Source organism: Hylobates moloch, unplaced genomic scaffold, assembly GCF_009828535.3.
Source record: "Hylobates moloch isolate HMO894 unplaced genomic scaffold, HMol_V3 SCAFFOLD_5, whole genome shotgun sequence".
NCBI classification, from domain to species: domain Eukaryota; kingdom Metazoa; phylum Chordata; class Mammalia; order Primates; family Hylobatidae; genus Hylobates; species Hylobates moloch.
In genome coordinates this window covers 152,003,251-152,024,787 of record NW_026652280.1, presented here as the reverse complement: position 1 = coordinate 152,024,787, position 21,537 = coordinate 152,003,251, and the positions used below count along the sequence as shown (strand labels likewise).

The window sequence follows — 21,537 nt, the reverse complement described above, 5'->3', positions numbered from 1 at the left end:
GTCTGTGAATAATTGTCTTTCTTTATTCAGTGCTAACTGGGCCCTTGTAATAATACTGCATTGTTGGAAGCCAATGTTTCTACCAATAATAATTAATATTAGGTTTGTGCAAAAGTTCTTGCATTGCTGAAGTTTGCCATTTGATACTGGAATACGTACTTTTTTTTTTTTGAAACAGAGTCTCGCTCTGTCACCCAGGCTGGAGTGCAGTGGCGCGATCTCGGCTCACTGCAAGCTCCGCCTCCCGGGTTCACGCCATTCTCCTGCCTCAGCCTCTCCGAGTAGCTGGGACTACAGGCGCCCGCCACCACGCCCGGCTAATTTTTTTGTATTTTTAGTAGAGACAGGGTTTCACCGTGGTCTTGATCTTCTGACCTCGTGATCCGCCCGCCTTGGCCTCCCAAAGTGCTGGGATTACAAGCATGAGCCACCGTGCCCGGCCGATACTGGAATACATTCTTAAATAAATGTGGTTATGTTATAAATCACTTTAATGAACACTTCTCACTTTATGTTTTTTTTTTTGTTAATGACTTATTACTTCCCATTTATTTTATGTTTATTTTGGACTATGGAAATTATGTTGGACAAAAAGCAAATTCGAGCAATCTTCTTATTTGAGTTCAAAGTGCGTCGTAAAGTAGCAGAGACAACTCACACCATCAACAATGCGTTTGGCCCAGGAACTGCTAACAAACCTACAGTGTAGTGGTCATTCAAGAAGTTTTGCAAAGGCGACGAGAACTTTGAAGATGAGGAGCATAGTGACTGGCCAGCAGAAGTTGCCAATGACCAATTGAGAGCAATCATCGAAGCTGATCCTCTTACAACTACATGAGAAGTTGCCGAAGAACTCAAAGTCGGTCATTCTATGGTCGTTTGGCATTTGAAGCAAATTGGAAAGGTGGAAAAGCTTGATAACTGGGCACCTCATGAGGTGAGCAAAAATTTAAAAAAATCATCATTTTGAAGTGTCGTCTTCTCTTATTCTATGCAATAACGATGAACCATTTCTCAATCAGATTGTGATGTACAACAAAAAGTGGATTTTATATGACAACCATCGACAACCAGCTCAGTGGTTGGACCAAGAAGCAGCTCCAAAGCAGTTCCCAAAGCCACACTTGCACCAACAATGGGCATGGTCACTGTTTGGTGGTCTGCTGCCGGTCGGATCCACTACAGCTTTGTGAATCCTGATGAAATCATTACCTCTAAGAAGTTTGCTCAGCAAGTCCATGAGATGCATCGAAAACTGCAATACTTGCAGCTGGCATTGGTCAACAGAAAAGGCCCAATTCTTCTCCACGACAATGCCCAACCACATGTCACACAATCAACACTTCAAAAGGTGAACAAATTGGGCCACAAAGTTTTGCCTCATCTGCCATATTCACCTGACCTCTTGCCAACCAACTACCACTTCTTCAAGCATCTCAACAACGTTTTGCAGGGAAAATGTTTCTACAATGAGCAAGATGCAAAAAATGCTGTCTAAGAGTTTGTCGAATCTTGAAGCATGGATTTTTATGCTACAGAAATAAACAAACTTATTTTTCATTGGCAAAAATATGTTGATTGTAATGGCTTCTATTTTGATTAACAAAGATGTGTTTGAGCCTAGTTATAATGATTTAAAATTAACAGCCTGAAAGCATAATTACTTTTGCACCAACTTTTTTTTATGGCAGTGTATTTTCTTTTATCACATATTTAGAATTGTCAAATCATACATTGTTGGAGCTGGCTGACAATTTAGAGATTTCCTAGTTTGCCTTCCTCATTTAAAAAATAGAGAAGTTAGGCCGGGCGCGGTGGCTCACGCTTGTAATCCCAGCACTTTGGGAGGCCGAGGCGGGCGGATCACGAGGTCAGGAGATCGAGACCACGGTGAAACCCCGTCTCTACTAAAAAAATACAAAAAATTAGCCGGGCGTGGTGGCGGGCGCCTGTAGTCCCAGCTACTCGGAGAGGCTGAGGCGGGAGAATGGCGTGAACCCGGGAGGCGGAGCTTGCAGTGAGCCGAGATTGCGCCACTGCACTCCAGCCTGGGTGACAGAGCAAGACTCCGTCTCAAAAAAAAAAAATAAATAAAATAAAAAATAAAAAATAAAGAAGTTAAGCTCCAGGTAGGCTAAATTGATCTTTAATTATGTGAAATTATTTTCCCTCTGATTTCCCTTCCTCAGGTGAAGCCATCAGAACTCATTCAAGCTAAAAATCTGAGTCATTTTTAAATTATTCTTTTTATCTCATATCCAATCAGCGATCCGCATGCTGTTTAGTTTTATATCCTACATATCTCGCTAACCCAGAGACACTAAGGTAGTTCAGGTCCTCATCATTGCCTCCACTATTTCATACCCCAAATATTCTTGTGCATCTTCTGCCAGCCACATATTGCACCAAATACTGAAAATATGACAGTAATAGTCTGTTTGTGGCTGCCTTGGGTTCCCACTTCCTCCTAATTTTGATTGATCTTCAGCACATCTATTGGAGAGTGTTTTACAGAACACAAATCTTATTATTATTTCCCTTATTCAAAATTCTTTAATAGCTTTCTGTTATCGTGTGAGATTAACATCAAGTCCATTGGTCTTTCTCAGAGTGATCCTTCCCTTTATTTGGGGATCTTTTCTTGCTCATGTTCAAGCTTTGGGTCTACCATTCTACAGACCCACGTGCCACATAGAGGTACTAACTTTTATCGAACTATGACAGGCACATTCATACTGTAAACATAGAATGTTAGCCTCCCTTTCTCTAGCTTATTTGGGGGAAAGTGAGCATGTCACATGTCTGATTGTGAGTCATCTCCTTCGCTGTTGCTACACCACATGAGATATGTTTTCTCTCCTGCTTTCAGCTCTAACTCCGGTCATTATTTACCCTACAGCTGGGCACTACCTGATACTCCTGGATGCTTGCTTCTTCAGTATAGCACTGCAGCAGCAGTACTAGCTACAGTGAAAGGTGATACGAGGAGAATCACTTTTTCCTTTTTGGACCCATCCTTTAATTCTCCATAAAAATCATTACAAAAAAATAAGATTTTATGTATGTAACAACACATTTGATTACACTGTTGATAACTAAAGAAATTAAAATAAATATAAAACAAACAACTTTAGATGCTACTATGATTGTTCCTAGTATTCAAAGAAAAAATAAATAATAATTAATGCCCTTTTTCTTAGTCTTAATAATAGAAAACTCTAAGAAATGCTTTGGGACATCATGTATATTCTTTAAGATTGCCATGACAAGGTGAGGTACCAATGTACCTCTTAGTTTTTCCTGTAGTTTTGGAATGAATAACTATTAAAACACACACATGCACATATACAAATACACAAGCCATTTATGAGGACATTAAAAATTAATAATCTGAAACACCTTAAGAAATTTTCTTTCTATATGCAAAAATGCTTGTACTGTTATCCCTGGCCACAATGTATGTACAGCTGAATATTCTAATGAAGAGAAAATTTACTTTATTTTTGTAGGTTCCAGAAAATACACAAAAGATTATTGGATTTTTTTAAAAGTTGTCCATTAAAATACCTTGACAAACATCAGAACCATCTACATCTTGCTCCTGTCCAGAAAATAAAAACCCACTCAAATAATTGGACATATGAGTTTTAGAGAAGAAAGAAAGGAGATAATTCTTTTAAAACATACAGTTTTAGATCTTTTCGTATATTCTTTCTCTTGCTAAATATGCTACTTCTTCTAATAAAAAGTTTCAAGTTGAAATGACTTCTCTGTGATCCCTCCCTTACTCCCCTGTGCCTTTACCTGATTGTCCCTCCTACACTTCTCATAAAAATCTGCACTTACCTTTACTATAACTCACCACGTCTCATCATATTTACTTACATCTCTCTGTCTCTCTGTGTCACCTGTGAGCTCCTATGGGGGCAAGAAATAAGATTTTATTCATCTGTGTCTTCTAGTACTTAGTCACAATAAGTGTTCAATAGATATTTGGGAATAAATTAGAGAAGGAATACATTCCCAAAGTTATACAGATTAGTGACCAGGTAGACAACAAAACTAAGGATTTATGACGCCTAGTCTAGTATTTTCCATAATTATATAACTTGGTCTCTAAACAGCAGTTAATTCCCAAATTGCAGGCTAGACATCCAAGAAGTTTAATGAATTTTTCAAGATCACATTTATAATGTCAGAAACATCATTATTTCAGTCAGCATAGATTAGGTTCTGCTGCAGTAATACTCTCCAAATTCCTACATACTGAAACAATGGAGGTTTGCTGATTGCTCTGCTACAGGTCCATCATAGGTAAGAAGAAGATATCGATGCTGCCATTGAGAGACACAGGCTGATGGAGCAGCCACAGTCTTGAACACTGATTGCATTTATGCCACAGGGAAAAAAATATTCTGAAGAGTGTCCACGAGCAATTAACTTCTCTGGTCCGGAAGATGTTACTTCCACCCATTACTCATCACAGGATTCCCAGCCAACAACAAAAAGACTGGAAAGTATAATTCTACCATGTTCGAACTGGAGATGATATTTGGTTAGCAACCATTTTCCTTAAAAATGCAAGTTGGTCAAGACTAGTACAGAGACTTACATATAATAAGTATGTCAGAGATATTTGCTAAGTTGAATATAATTTTTATTTCTAGCCCAGTATTCTTTCTACTAGGCAGTTGTGAGATACACTTATTTAAGAAAAATACCAAGGATGTGGGCATTTTTATTTTAAGATAATTCAGATAAAATAAATGTGAAACTGTTCAAGGAATTATACATCTTAGCTTAAGACCAAGAAATAACTGTGATTATTTTTTATGGAAAATAGCTGTCTTTAGCTACACAGTAGGTGCAGATTATTGAATACAGAGAAATAAACTTAAAGGTCAATAAAAAGTTAAATGGGGTGATTTTCATGAGTGCCATATAAAAGCAGCATGACACCTTCCTCCCCTAGAAAGGGCTTTGGGGCAGGAAAGCCCAAAATTCTAGACCTAAATTAATTACCTATTAGCAATGTAACCTCCACTCTCCTGTAGGCATATTTTTTTTGTATAAAATGAAAATCTGGAATAATGTATAAGATTCCTCACAATTTAAAATTATGTGAGCTACGTGAGTTAACTTGTCATAACTCAGATGAGGGGTAACTTCTATAATAGTTATGGTGGCAGTAACTGCTGTAGTAACTACTCCTCAAAATTTCAATCCCTTAAATTAATATAATTCTATTTTTCATCCACATAACAATGTTTCTGTTTTCCACATGGTGATTCATTCACAGGCTTCTCCATCTATTTGCTCTATCATTCATTCACTGGAGCCTCAGAGTCCTCTGCTTCTAGTGAAAAAAAGGAAGGAGAGTGGAGAAACCTACTCCGTAAGTGGCACACATCATTTCTGCTTAGCTTTTTTTGGGGAGAATTTCTCATAGATGAGAGCACATCACTGCAACCGTACACAAAGGAGGCTGGAGAAACGTAGTTCCTGTCTGGAGATTCCGCTCCCAGCACCAGCTTCACACTGTGGAAGCAGAGACTCAAATTTTTGGAGAACATCTAACCCCTGACACATATTCTCAAGTGTTTCTTGATCGTCACCTCCGTCCATTGAAGAATTTATCACTTCTCTCTGTTGCTTCCCCTATACTCAGAGAGAATGCTATCCTGACATCTACATTAGTTGGTTTCTTTAGGTAGAAAAATTTAACCGCAGAGACAATTTTTATTTTAGCCTTGTATCTTCCAGCATGTTGCCCTGTTTGAGGATAGAGCAATTATTTTGTTAAAAAATATATAAATATAATTAAAATATTTTCCTATATGTGTATGAATTTACTCACAGCCTTCTCTCTCACTTTCGTGTTTTATTTCTGCATATTTGGGAAAATATTTCAATCTACGAGAACATTATTAAAACATGTACTCTGCAATGCTATTGAGGGCATTAGATGAGAAACATATATTAAGTGTTTAAATATAAATGATGTTTCCCAGACCCTCACTCTCCACCTGAAACCACAGCCCCTTCATAAGTAGGAGATGCAGAGAAGGCCTATTTTTGAAATCCTAACGTTAGGTATAGGAATTGAAATAGGCCCTCATTCTCTCAGTTTATGTCCATAAACCTTGTTGTTGTTGTTGTTGCTGCTGTTTTAGTCAGAAAGGTATAAGTCACCAGACTACTTCTAGAAAGATAGAACAATTAGATTTTGTAAACTCACAAGTAAAGACATAAGTGCACCCTGAAAAGCAGCACTTAGGCTTCCTAGGAAATACCTGGGAAGATTTTGTCCATGAGCAGCAATGAAATATTTTGAGAAATTTAACTTTTAGGTCTTATTCAGTTCAGTCAAATATATAAACATGTAACAATATGTTTAATGCAGAACGTGTATTCTCCATCTATTTGCTCTATCATTCATTTATCAAACAAACATTTATTAAGCATTGACTTTGGCTTATTAACTTACATTATTTAGAAAAAATCAAACCATGTTTTTCAAATTACCTACATTACTATAGAATGCCCTGGACTGGATATGCAGTAAGATCCTTGGGGAGCATTTTTAACCATAACATTTGGACCATTAAATGACCAGAGCCCATTCCTACACATTGCTTGAATTCCAATAAACACATATGGAATAAATGCAATAATCACTATAAAAATTCATTTAAATCTCTTATTTAGACTTTTTAGCTATGACAATGTAGAATTTTACTAGAACCCAGGGATCTTGGAAAACAAAGGTGTTAAAGAAATACCCCCATCCTTTTGTGTCCCCGAAGATCCTTTACTACAAAGAAACAGCCTTCCCTATGACTTATTTAGGGATGCTTTCCTTGGTTTACCTATGACCAATCTAGACAAAACCCTCCAAACTCCCATTCTTTGCTTCATTAATAGTTAACTGAACTGCTGGTCCCCACTGATCAATGAGAACAAAATGCTTGTTAAGCAAACTTTGTTAAAGCATCTTTGCTTCCCCTAGGTCCCTGAACTTTGAACCACCTTCAGACTAAACCAGCAGACATCCCCTTAACAGCAAGTCCTGAGAATAATCTCAGTAACACACTTTCTTATTTACTGTCCAATCTGCTGTCCACCCCTTCATCCCATTTCTCCACATCTAATTTTTTTCTAGCCTTGTTTACTTCTTATTATAAAAGGAAAACTCTTTTTGTTTAACCTTTGAATACTGGCAGGTCTCATGATCTATTACAGTAGTCCCCCTCCTTCTATTACAATTCCCCTCCTTCTATTCTCTTTCCTTCTTGCAATAATCTTTTTAAATATTTTCTTTACCCCAATTGCAGATTTGTGTTTTATTTGATACCTGCTTTGAAAGAGGAGTATTTCCCCCCACACACACACCCAATGTGCAAATGTAAACTAAATCTCCATCTGCTATAGTCCTAACTTCATTTTTTCTCATTTGACCTCTTAGAGTGTTTTTCTGATTTTCTAAAGTGAAAATATTTATTAACATTCAAGTTGAATAAAAAAGGATGTTTAGAGCCTATATCAAATAAAAATGCGTTGCAAATAAGAGTTCCATGACTCTGTCTTGGGGCTTGAGGAGCACTTATAGAAAGACTGCCTTCTTGAATGTTAGGGGACACTGTTTTAGTTGCAGTAACTGTCTTGCCATAAGCTTGAATATGTACTGCCATCTACTGGTAAATACTACAAAATCAAATTAAAACAAATGGTATTTCTTTCTTGCAATAAGTATGTGAACACATTTGTTGAAAAAAAGGTCCTCTCAACAGACCTAACAACAAATGTTTAGGTTCTATATACATAATTTATTTATTAACTCACCATGTTTAAATACTGTTTTATCTTATATTTTCTTAAAAATGTTTTTTGGTTTCTAAAATATTTTTAACTGATTCAGGGTTAAATACCTGAACGAGTCCAATTATTGTATTATGTTGAATAAGATAGTACAGTTCAGAACAATACAGTGCTTTGATGTGCAAAGGTGCAGTCTGCTGACCACACTTTAGGTACAAGAAACATCTGGGAGCTCGTTAGGAATTCAGAATCTCAGTCCTCTTCCCAGACCCTCTTAGAATCTGCACTTTAACGAGATGATTAGGCGATTGGTTTTCACATTAGAGTTTGGGGAGCCCTGGCACAAAGTAAAGTATAGCACTGCATAGGCAAAATCACTGGTCTGAAATATTACAAATCAAAAACAAAGAACAAAGGAACTCATGGTCCTGGAATCATTTTTTATTTTTCAATCTTTAAATGGACTTCATCCTGCAATTACAATATTTCGAATCACTGTAAGATCAATTGAAGCAGTTATGAAACAAATTATAATGAAAGACAATTAAGAACAATACCCTAGAGCTAAATGTTAATATTATACATTTGTGCATATTGGAATTCATTTTTCTGTTCGGCATCATTGATGAGACTTTCCATAACATTAATTACTGAGACAGCTATGCCAGCAGCCTCCCAAGAAAGTCAAGAAATAGTCGAGGAAAAGATACGAAGTAAGGAGTTGGAGTAAAGTCAATGAGGGGTGCTAAGCTTCATGCATATGCATACACATATACAGACACACACACACACACACACACACACTGAGAGTGATCTCCCAGTATCAAGTTGGCAGACCACAGGAGCCAAAATTTAAAGGCTTCCTGGCTCTCCACAGATCCTACAATCACTTTTATTAGAAAGAGACTCCATTGCTCAAGTGATCTTATTTAGTGTGCCAGAGGCCTCTTACTTGAAAAAGAAACACAGGTAAAAGTGTACATTCAGCAAAAGGGCACAGTTTTCTTTTTTTTTTTTAATATAAGTTGTATATATTATCATTGTCTTTGAATTAATGAGACTTTCATTATGATTAGCACACAGTCATTTTTTAAAAAATGTTTCATGTGAGCTTGAAAACGTGCATTTTCTACTTTTCAGGTGCTAAATAGATAGATAAATGAAACTCGTTAATTGTTAATTATGCTGTCCATATTGTCTATATCATTATTAATTTATTTCACTGCCTAACTGATTGATTAATAAAAGTACATTAATATCTCCCATTATAGTGATAAATTATTTTTTTTGTTCCAGCAGATTTTGCTTTCCATATTTTATGACTGTTTAACTAGACTGTTTATATTTTCCTAAGAAATTTATTATTTTATAATATATCGTGTCCCTCTTTATTCTTAATAACATTCTTCATCTTAAATTCTGTATAATTTAATATGACCCGATGTAAGCTAAACTTCACAGGTTAACAGTCAGGAGTCCCCAGGGCCACTTTTACTTTTGACCAGTTGGTGACAAATTAGAGTGTTTCAACAGCCACTCTCAGGTTTAATAAATCAAGAGAAAAATTCATAGTACTCACTAGAAGAAAGTCTAATACTTAAAGTTATAGTTTTAATATATATAATATAACATATTATATATATATAACATAACATATAATATATATAACATATTATATATATAACATAATATATATATATACATAACATTATATATATATATCTATATATACCCAAATTAGAAGAGATGCATAGGGTGAAGACTCAGAGAGCTCCAAACACAGTTTTCATCATCTTCTCAGTGTCAAAGTGTGACGATACTCAAGAGTATTGCCAACCAGGGAAAGCTCACTGAGCTTCAGTGTCAAGAGTCTTGTTTTTTGTTTTTTTTTTTTTAAATCGGACTCTAACTGTGTAAACACAATTGATGGAATCATTGTCCACTGACTCAATCTCCAGTTAGTTCTCGCTTCTACTGGGGTTAGGGGAATATAAAAAATATAAGGTTGATCTTTCCAGTATGGCCAAATCCAACCTAGTCAACTCCTTAGCATAAACTATCTAGGAGCTAACCATCAGTCACCTTATCAGCATAGCTCTCTATCAATGGGTTCTAACAGGCCCACCATAACAAAGACACTCCAATTACTTGGAAAATTCAAAGGGTTTAGAGGCTACCTTCTGGATCCAAGACAAAGGCCAGACTTCTCTTTTGGTAAAGTTAGTTCTTCACCACACAAGTACTAATATTGCCACCCTAGCTTTCTTTTTATTATGAATGGCCCACAAAGTATAAAATAAATGGTAAAAAATATCCAAATATTTCTGTAATCACAGGAAATATAAATCTATGAAACTCATTATTAAAATTTGTCTTATTGGAATAAAATAAGAGCCATGTTATTTACAAGAGCCAAACATAAATGATATGGACACGTCATCAAATAAGTGCAAATTAAAACCACAATGGAACACCACTACGCACTCACCAGAAGAGGCAAACTTTAAAAAACTAGGAATCATAATCTTCTTCTAAGCTGTGGTAACATGGGAATATAAATTCACCTGTAACATGTATATAAGTAGAAATTATCAAGCCATACATTTAAGATATATGCATTTCTGTATATGTTATATCTCAATAAAATAATTTGAAAAGCATGAATAAAAAAAGACATTTGCTTTCAGGATAGCCTCGTATTCTAGTTTCACTCATCAAAATCTGCTTGCAGCTGGTTTCCATTCACTGATGGAAGTAATACTGCCTACTAGACAGGGTATTGGAGAATGTGGGGAAATAGGGAACGGAGGAAGGATATTGATATTATTACCCAAAGTTAATATAGTTGAACAGAGACATCTCAGTGCTTAGGTTGAGAAAGAGGGATAAGAAAAAGGATAAGGCATAAAAGAAGGAGATAGGTTGAATACAGGAGTACTGGCTAGGAAGTTAGGAGGGCTATGGAATCAATGTTCTGCTTCAGAATCATGGGCCTAGCTAGATAACTAGTACAGTTGTTATTCCTACAAGTCAGTGAAGTAATGTGAGAAGGTCACACTGAACACTGACAGATACACCATTGAAAATTTGGATGCATCTCACATGGTAGTATGGTCCAGTTATAGGGAAATAGTTGACTGGAATATCAACACGTCCTCCTTCTCCTGAATCTAGCAAATTCTCTCATGTGTCCAGTTGAAGTCTTCCTTTCTCCAGTTGTATTAGGTTTCCAGGGCTGCCACAGCAAAATATCACAAGGTCACTTAAACAACAGAAATGCTTTGTATCACAGTTGTGGAGGTCAGAAATTGAAAATCAGGTGTCAGCAGGGCCATGCTCTCTCTGAAAGCACTGGGGAAAAATCTGATTGAGACCTCTCTCCTAGTTTCTGGTAGTTTCCTGGCTTGGGGCAACATAATTCCAATATTCACATGGTATTTTTTCCTGTGCACATTTGTTTCAGTATCCACATTTTTCCTTTCTATATGGACACAGACATAATGGACCAGAGTCTACCCTAATAACCTAGTCTTAAATTGATAATCATCAAAGACCCTTTTTCCAAATAAGGTCACACTTAACAGGTATCGGGACTAAAGACTTCAGCATCTTTTTGGGGATACAATTCAACACATAACACTAGTCCTCTGTCTTAATACTGACACTGCAATGTCCTTGAACTTTTACCTTAATTAAGTGGCCAAGACCAAGTTCGCCTTCCTAGAATCTCCTTTGTGTCACATGTGTCCGTGTGAAGAGACCACCAAACAGGCTTTGTGTGAGCAATAAAGCTTTTTAATCACCTGGGTGCAGGCAGGCTGAGTCCAAAAAGAGAGTCAAAGAAGGGAGATAGGGGTGCGGCTGTGTTATAGGATTTTGGTAGATAGTGTAAAATTACAGTCAAACGGGGTTGCTCTCTGGCCGGCAGAGGCGGAGGTCACAAGGTGCTCAGTGGGGGAGCTTCTGAGCCAGGAAAAGGAATTTCACAAGGTAATGTCATCAGTTAAGGCAGGAACCAGCCATTTTCACTTCTTTTGTGATTCTTCAGTTGCTTCAGGCCATCTGGATGTATACCTGCAGGTCACAGGGGATATGATGGCTCAGCTTGGGCTCAGAAGCCTGACATTTTGTGCTATCTTTTGTGGACAGATTGAGGGTGCATCATTCATATCTACAAATACATGACCTGTCCATTCTCCTCTTCAAGTACCTAGCAGTTGTTTCAGCAATTACTCATAAAATTCCTATCAAATTATCACTTTGTAATATCAAAGATCTTAAGGAATCTAGATCTCTAGGCATTCTGTCATAGTGCAGATATAGGCAAAACCTCTGGTTAATGCACATTACACAAATGGAGGTGGAGAGGGAGAAATGGAAATGCTAACATCTTTTGAACTGTTGACCTCCTTTATCCCCAGTTCCATTACGTAAATTCAAGCCTTACCATCTTCTGCCTGGATTATTTTAATAACCTCCTAATGGGCTTCCTATCTCCAATCTTGTTCACCTCTAATCCATTCTCCACATTAGACCCAGAAAGATCTTTTTAAGTCACCCACTCCCCTCCTTAAAATCCTATCTTAGCTCAAAACTGCTCTCACGATAACATACCAAATTCTTATAATGCTTTTTCAGGCCCTTATTTAAATGAAGTTCAATTCTTTAAATTCACCTTATACTCTCTGTCTCTTAGGAAATTGCTCTTGCTTTTGTTTCTGCCTGGAATTCTCTTTCACCACTGTCGCTCATTGCAAGCAGCTAACTCATTTGAGCCTTTCATCCTTGCATAACTCTTTCCTGCATCTCCAAAGGATAGATTAGGTGCTACCTTCCACTACCATTAAGTACTGCCACTAAGCACTCAGTACCAGTACTTGAATCTTATTACAGCTTTTATCACTGTCTATTGTGATAATTACCTGTGCACCTCTCTGTTTCCCCAACTATTGCCTAAATTCCTTCAAAGTCAGCATCTTATGTTATCTTGTTCATCCTTCTCTTCTTAGCACCCAGCAGTGTCCCCTCCACATAGTAAGTACTCAGTAAAGCTGTCTAATGTATCTAATTTCACTAATTTATTTCAATTTTACCAATTTAATAAAATAGTAAAATAATCAGATTATTCAGGAAAAAATATATTTTTTGCTGCCAATATTTCTTTCTGTAAATAAAAGTGCCCCCAAACTCATTTTTAGATGATCAGTTTCACTAATTTTACTACAATGGAATATTGCTCTAAAGTTATCAGATACAAAGAAGTAATATTTTATGTAGAATAATCTCATATTTGATTCCATCCAAATAGGGTTAGTTGCTAATGTCCCCAGAGCACTTCAGTATAAGTTGGCCAGACTTAAAAGGCTTAGACACCAAAAATGCATAACTAAAACAGATGTCTCTCTCAGAAAGTAAGCTTTTCCAGCACAATAAATTCTACTGTGCTTTGCTTCAGAACACAGAAATGCATGACATGCAAGAAAAGTGTGTGAAATACAACAGGTATTTTGAGATTTTTTTTTAAAAAAAAAGGTATAGAAGTGAGTCTTTGAACAGAAGCTGTTGTGTTTTGTAAACCAACTTGTGTTCACAGACACAACTATCCTCTACTTACTGGATAGAAAAGTGTGTGTGTGTGTTTTGGAGAGAAATAAATACAGTATTTTATAGGATCTTTTCTCCCTGCCTTTCACAACTGGAACATGAAACTATGTAGCCCTTCAGAACACTTTTATGTCACCTTTCAAAAATGAAAACAAAACAAAACGTTAGCACATTTTTTTTATTTTTGTAAAATAAAGAAACATAAATATGATGATTTGGTGTATTTCTGCAAACAAAGTACACAATCTGAAGGCTTCAGAGAAATAAAACATTGTTACAAGCTAATAGTTTCTTACTTGTAGCTATGTGCCGGGACACCTATCAAAAACATGTCCAGTCAAGAGGTTGACATTGTTTCAAAGTGAGGCCATTAATCTGGTGACAGTACTCCATTAAACTAACTCTGCAAATCATTTTGTTGGAGGAGTGAACTATTGGAGAGAGAGTGGGACCCCTGTTTACTGTCATTATTGACTAATTACAGCATGACTGCTTAGGGACAAGCCAATTGTTTGCATCATGTAGAAAGATAACAAAGATAAAGACACTCCACTTTGGAGGAACTCAGCTCCAAGGGGATCCGTTTCTCTTTCTCACTCTCCTCAGTAAATGAGAAAAAATCCTGTTCTACCATGTGGATGGAGGGAAGATTTCATTTAAGGTAACATAATTAACAGAGCACATTTGTATTCTATAAATAAGCTGTATGTACATTGTGGTAGCATTCTGAGTAATGTATTATTTACTATTTCCTTTTTTATTTTCTTTTTGAGACAGAGTCTCGCTGTCTCCCAGGCTGGAGTGCAGTGGCGGGATCTGGGCTCACTGCAAGCTCTGCCTCCCGGGTTCACGCCATTCTCCTGCCTCAGCCTCCCTAGTAGCTGGGACTACAGGCGCCCGCCACCACGCCCGGCTAATTTTTTGTATTTTTTAGTAGAGACGGGGTTTCACCGTGTTAGCCAGGAAGGTCTTGATCTCCTGACCTCGTGATCCGCCCACCTCGGCTTTCCAAAGTGCTGCGATTACAGGCGTGAGCCACCGCGCCCAGCCTACTATTTCCACTTTATACACTACTATAGTAAAATATTGGCCTATCAGAAAAGAGAGTTTTTTACATTTTGGTTTCCAACTGTGATATAGGACAATAACAACCAGAAAAATATTGATCTAATGAAATAAATCAAATATCTCTTATGGTGGCATTTACCAGCTTTTTTATTTAAACTAAGTTTGTCATTAGAAAATTTCATGAGATTTGCCTGGAATTGTTCTCCCAAATGAATACTCAATTCTTGATGATCTAAGAGAGCAGAGCGTAGGAAATAGCAATGATAACTAAATCTACAAATCCCTTCCTTGTCTAAACTTCTTCGAACAAATTTAACAGAACAACTTCATCTCAAGTCGACATGTTAATAAGGAGGAAACCGGAGAGTGAGTAGCAAAACAGAAAAGAAACAGAAACAAGGACGCTGGGAAATTTGTCAGCTGCTTTATTGACTCTAAAATACTCCTTTATGAGGCAGCAGGGAAGTGGAGGAGGATTATTTCACTGAATAAAATGCAGGCCAAATTTTGTTATTTTTGGATGTAAGCCAAACATATCTACAAAGGTCTTATATATTATGAGATATATTCTCTAATATGTTATGGGATATGAGAGAATAAACGAGCAGATCTTATGGTGTAGTAGAGTAAAAATTTAGTCTCTGTAACTGTGAAACAAGGAGGTAATTGGTTAAGCATTCTTAGCCGTTTATAAAATATGCCCTAAGTGCCTTACAGGTACAATGTTAGCTGTAGGAATAGTGATCATTAAGACAGGTACAGGTATTTCTTTCAAGAATTTATTTAAACAGTTATTAAGTGAATTATTATCATTAATTATTAGTTAACATTATGTAAAACCTATGAGGAAATAAAGGGTGTTATGAAATAACAAAACAAGGAACTGACTGAGTCTGAGAGGGAACTATCCTCTGGGGAAGTGCAATCTGAAGATCATCAGGTGGTAATTCCATTGAAAAACCTTAATGAGCCTTTGCTGTATATATACCACATATATACAGCAAACTATACCACACTCTGCACATATTTTTGAATGGGTATAGAACTACACTTTTTGATAATAAGATGTGCTTATACAATGAAGGAATGTTAAGTCATTCACAAATAACTATAATAGGAAGCAGAACGTATTGCCACCAAAACTTGTCTTAATAAGTTGTTGGAATATCAGAGAAGAAAATATTTCTACTGCTTCATTTTCTTGATAAGATTAGTTAAATTAAATTGAAAGAAGACACCGATCAGATTATTTGAGAAACAATGGCAAAAGACACACTTCTCAATGGCTTCCAAAGACCAGGCAGGTGTGACAAACGCTGAATGAACAGCTTGCATGCTGGACATGATAATATCAGAGAGAGAGAGAGTCCTCATGACACATCTTTCAGTATCAAATCCTAAAATAAAATGAAAACAATGGTCTCAAGGATTCTTTGGAGCTGGACTTTCTAGTAAGCCATACATAGTTATTGGGTTGTTAATCTGGGAACATGAAGCTCAAGTTCCACTGGTTCCGAAAGCTTCCGTTTTATTTCTCTTATTATTTTTTGTGATAGGGTGAATTAGTAACACCCTTAGGTCAATTTTTCATTTAGGAAAAATGGTAGAAACCTGTTAGGCTTTTTATTAGCCTTTATATCAACAGAAATCCTGTGCTCCATAAATCTGACAATATCACATGTAAGAGTAAGTACTTAGATGATGGCTGAACTGGTAATGGGTATCCGTGTAAAACAGTATTTGTAATTTGTCAGATGAATTCAATGGACACATGAGTTTGATCCTGTTTTTCTAAAGAAAAATTTGAGAGAATTCCTGGATGAGGAAGATCACCCTGCTAATCATGAAAATAACCACTGTTTACTAAGTGCTAAGTATGTGGCACACCGTGATTAAAACATGGAGTGAACATGACCTCCTTTAACTCCCTCAATAAATCCATGAGGAATGCAATAGTCAACTTACACATGAGGAGCTTCTTCATTTATTGTCATTCAAAAAACATATTTTATACCAGGCATACTTTCCATACTCTGAGTATGCAGCCTAGAAAGGTTATTGAAAAGTGCTGGGAGCTACACTCAACGAGTGACTAGGAGTTGAACCCATAATTGCATCAACCCTGTTATTTTCTTCAGCAGTTAATGGCAGTCAATCTTCAAAGCTTAATTGAAATTTTATTTGTAATCAATGAGTTGAAAACTTCACAGATCAAGGGAGAAAATAGATCTATTGAGGAGGAATATGTTTGTTGCTTTCCAAATTACATTTCTTATAACTGCAGAGAGCCTCACCTGCCTCAGTGGGCCCCTCTATCCATCACCTGCTGTGCAGAGCAGATTCCATGAAAGCTATGATCTGCATGTGTTGTTTTTTTTAAATTCACACAGGATTTTTAAAGTGACTAAATATTAAAAGTAAAATTAAGAAGTATTTTTAAGGTTTTTTAGCCCATACATCTGATTCAGTGGACATTTTTAAAATATATGTTTTTATGTTGTATCTCCTCTTTTCTGCTTTGCTGAGAAGTAATCCTATGCCTTCTTTATTTCCGTAGCTCTGATATAGATGGACCTATCACCTAAATAAGTCAATTAAATCCATAAGCGCTATTAGTCTACTGGTTCGATGATGATGTGCCAAGATTAAAGTAAATCAACTATGGCTCAAGATACTGGATATGAATGAAGCAGAATCTTTGGCATATATCCACCTTTACACACTTAATGAAGGAATAAAAAAGTATTCCATGGCTAATGCAGTGCACTGTAGTAGTGACTAATCTTAGATTTCGTCACTCTTAGGATTGGCAGCTCCAGATTCCCATCTTTTCCTGTCTCCATTTTTGCACAATTTTCAAGCAAATCAATTCCTTATTCATAAAAAGCTTTTTTTTTGTATCAATTAAAATTAAAAGTCTTAAACCTGTATATCATGATGTTGTTGGTTTTTCCATTTTAAATATGCCTTCATATTTTTATTAGAAAATTACTTAGAATGCTGAGCAAATGTCTCTGTGGATATTTGGTCAATTATGCCAAACAGTCAAGACAAATATGACCCCTCTGAATGATCTAGTTTTGTAGACAATAGAGAGAAAACAATTGATCATAAAACAGATCATTATCTGCGTCTTACGGATTTACTTTTAACAATAAAATTGTTGATTTTTGGCCAGGCTTGGGGGCTCACGCCTGTAATCCCAGCACTTTGGGAGGCTGAGGCAGGCGGAGCACCTGAGGTCAGGAGTTCGAGAGCAGCCTGGCCGACATGGTGTAACCCCTGTCTCTACTAAAGATGCAAAAAATTAGCCGGGCATGGTGGCTGGTGCCTGTAATTATGTAATTCCAGCTACTCAGGAGGCTGAGGCAGTAGAATTGCTTGAACCCAGGAGGCAGATGTTGCAGTGAGCCGAGATCTTGCCATTGCACTTTAGCCTGGGTGACAAGAAAAAAAAAAAAAAAAAAAAAAAAAAAAGAAGAAGACTATAGATTTTTTTAATTGTATGAAAAATATACTGCTGTGACCTAAAAATGAAAATTTTTATAGATACTTTTACAATTTCCAGTATGGCAAGGTCAGCTGAAATAATGTGCTTGTGATAATTTTAGCCTACCCATTTAGCTAAGGTTAAAAGCAAAGAATACAAGTTATTTTTCTGTTTACTAGAGTTTTGCCTTTTCAATTCATTTTATATTTTTTTACTTGTACTTCCCTGTACCTGTTTTAGCTATTTTTCTTTCTTTCTTTTCTTTCTTTCTTTCTTTCTTTCTTTCTTTCTTTCTTTCTTTCTTTTTCTTTTTGTTTTTTTTTTTTTCTTTTTTTTGAAGGTGTCTCACTCTGTCACGTAGCCTGGAATGCAGTGGCGCAATCTCGGCCCACTGCAACCTCCACCTTCCAAGTTCAAGCGATTCTCCTTCCTCAGCCTCCTGAGTAGCTGGGACTACAGGTGCCCACCACCATGCCTGGCAAATTTTTGTATTTAGCAAAATTTTGTATTAGTAGAGATGGGGTTTCACCATGTTGGCTAGGATGGTCTCAATCTCCTGACCTTGTGATCCACCTGCCTCGGCCTCACAAAGTGCTGGGATTACAAGCGTGAGCCGCCGCTCCAGTCTTGTTTCAGTCATTTTTCATAGTAGGCCAATTCATTTCAAATACAGAAGATGTTATTCTTTCTCCATTTTTTTCTCATTTCCAGCTTGGGAAACTTACTACAGCTGATATGAGACAGAAGTTGATACAGTTGGTGCTGTTAACAACACTCATCAATTATCAACTGTGTACACAGTATCAGATTGCATTAGACACTGTAGAAGGATATAAGAAGAGGGGCATTTGCTTCTGCCTTCGATGCACACACAATCTAATGAGATTTATATAATACACACCCATGCACACCCATGGAAACATATGGTACACTAGAGAAACACTCTTTGCATATTTAACAAGCTCAAGGACCAAATTAATTATAGAGAAATGTGTTCATTTCTTTGTTCAAAAAACATTCATTAGGATTCCATTGCTAATAATATTAGGCACAATAAATTTCAAAAGGGTCATGAAAGACCCAAGCAGCTATAACAATAACATGGTAGTTAATTTTACAGAATGCCTAATGCATGCCAAGCCCTGGAGTTTTACATGCAGGCTCACTTATTCCTCCTGACAACCCTGCATGCAGGGTTTGGCCCTGTTTTCCGCATGAGGTAACTCAGGCTTAGACAAATTCAGTGTTTAGTCAGGGTATATAGCTGATAATGGCAGAGTATGGATTAAGAACAAATTATTCCAAGTCCAAAGTCCAAGCTTTTCCCATTTTCCCACACAAGCTCTGGAATTGCTTCACCTGGCTAATCTATTCTGAATAATTATTTTTTTTCTGTTTTACTGCCTCTATTTACCCTCTGACCTCAGCGCACTATTATCCTTTTCTTTTGCACCTTTCTCCCTGTTTTAGGCTATAATCAACTGGGCAACACAAGTATCACCAGTGCCACCACCATCACCAGTGGCAGAGCACAGCTTCCTGAGTGCTGTGAACTACATTTTCCTGGATGCGCTTTTCCAGGAGTGCTGGTACGGTTGGCCTTTGGGGGAACATTAACACCATTTGGAAGGTGAGAGTGAAACTGAAACTCCGTTGTTCTCCCGTGCAGGCTGCTCAGGCTTCCTGGAGTGCTGTGCTGCAGTGTCTCCACCTGTGCTTCAGGCTGCAGTAGGGAGTGATGGTCGTCCAGTCCTCCAGCTGTGCTCTCAGGCATTTCTCCTTCAACCCCTCACACATTCTTTAAACCCTAAATCTTCTAATCAGCAACCTTTATTCCCAAAATACCTTACCAAGCTAAGAGACGCACTCTCTTCAATCTATAAAGCCCCCCTTTCTCACTTTCATCTATGTAATTGCAACGAATTTTTAGAAGGCAATTCAAGGGAAAGAGAACTAGCACTTACTGAGCAGCTTCTGTGTCTGACGATGTGTGCTAAGTTGTTTGCATCATACCTGATTTTATATCCAGTAAGTCTTTATATCTAAAGTCACTTCTCACTCTCCTGAGCATCACTGGTATTTACTGATTCAATTCAACAAATGTTTACCAAGTTCTCATTATATATCAAGTACTGTGTTGCTTACTGATGAGAAAACGATAAGAAGGCAGGTCTGTACCCTCAAGAACCTTAAAGTCTATGAAAAGAAAGTCAACGGGAAAATATGTTACTATATGATAAAAAATAATGAGAGAGATGTAGAGGGCCCTATGCATACGTGGGAGGGACACCAGGCTCAAATGGAAGTAGGAAGGTGGAGTGAGACAGAAAAATTTCCAAGTTTGTTATATGGAGGCAGCCTCTTAATTATGAATATGGGTACGCCAAGACCAGTAGCTTGTGGGTGCAGAACACTCCAGGCTAATGGAGCACCATGTTCAGAGTGGCTGTATGTGACTAGAACACAAAGTAAATGCCTGGTGGAGATGAGACTGAAGGCAGATGAAGAAACTAAATTTTAAAAGGCTTTCTCTCAGATGCTAAGTTGCTTGAGTTTTTAACCTGAAAGCAATGGGGGAGGCATTAAGGGTTTATTTTTTACCTAAGGAGTGTAGGTACAGATTTGTATTTTAGAAAGATGATGAATCTGAGGTGTGGGGCCAGAAAAGCTGGAAGGAGAAGGGTTAATGGGCTACATTGCAGTACATCCAGGTGAAAGATGATGAAGGTCTGAACTCGTGATGGAGAGAAGTACCAAAGAAATTGATTTTAAATATTTTAACTGGAAATGGGCTACAGATTGTTTAGATGACCAGGATAGTGGAACAGTGGGATCTAGGATGATGCCTCAGTATCTGCCTTGGATGATGGGACCCTAGAGGAAAGCAGTCCCAGTGGGGTGAAGGAGAAGGTGAGGGTGCATTTGGTTATAGCTTAAGGTGTCTACCAACCTTTCAAATGGAGATACCCAGAAGATATTTCTCCCTGAGTTAGTTGAGATCTACCACATATTCTCTTTAACTGTAATTTACTATTTTATGCACGTTTTTAATCTAATGAAGTTTTTTTTTCTTTCTTAATTCCTTGAAAGAAGAAGGAGAATTGCCTTATAGTCCTTTGCATTCATCACAGGCCAAGCACAATCTAGTGCTTACAGTGGTTGCTCAGTAAGGATTTGTTTCTCGATAAATGCATTGTTTAATTGCAATAGAATGACTCTGATACATACTAAGTTAAGTTGGATACAGTTTACTTGAAAGGGCTTTACAAAGGATTTCTGTGTGAAGGGTAGAAGGACAGAAGCATGGTGCACTTATGAAAATCTTTCTGCCATATGTTTTTTAATGTGTATCCTCAATACTCAGTATCTTAGAAACTATTACTTACATACATTTTGAGAACAAAGATTATGTCTTATTTTACCCTCATTTTATCCCAAGCTGCTTTCATGGCACATAGTAGGTATTCAACAAATATGTGTTAAATAAATGCATGAACCAGAATCACTAGTTCACAGTTTATGTACCAAATTACATTGTAAAATTCCATATTTAATAA

The 21,537-nt window shown here is 37.1% G+C and overlaps 1 protein-coding gene across 1 annotated transcript in view; it reads right to left on the bottom strand.

The window, feature by feature from the left end:
* Positions 1 to 3,789: 3,789 nt before the first annotated feature.
* Positions 3,790 to 21,537, bottom strand: part of LRRIQ3 (leucine rich repeats and IQ motif containing 3) — a 210,324-nt gene continuing 192,576 nt past the window's right edge. The window contains exon 8 of the mRNA XM_058439879.1: positions 3,790 to 3,918. Within this exon, the coding sequence (XP_058295862.1) occupies positions 3,882 to 3,918 (37 nt within the window). The 3' untranslated portion in view covers positions 3,790 to 3,881. The remainder of the gene's footprint in view (positions 3,919 to 21,537) is intronic.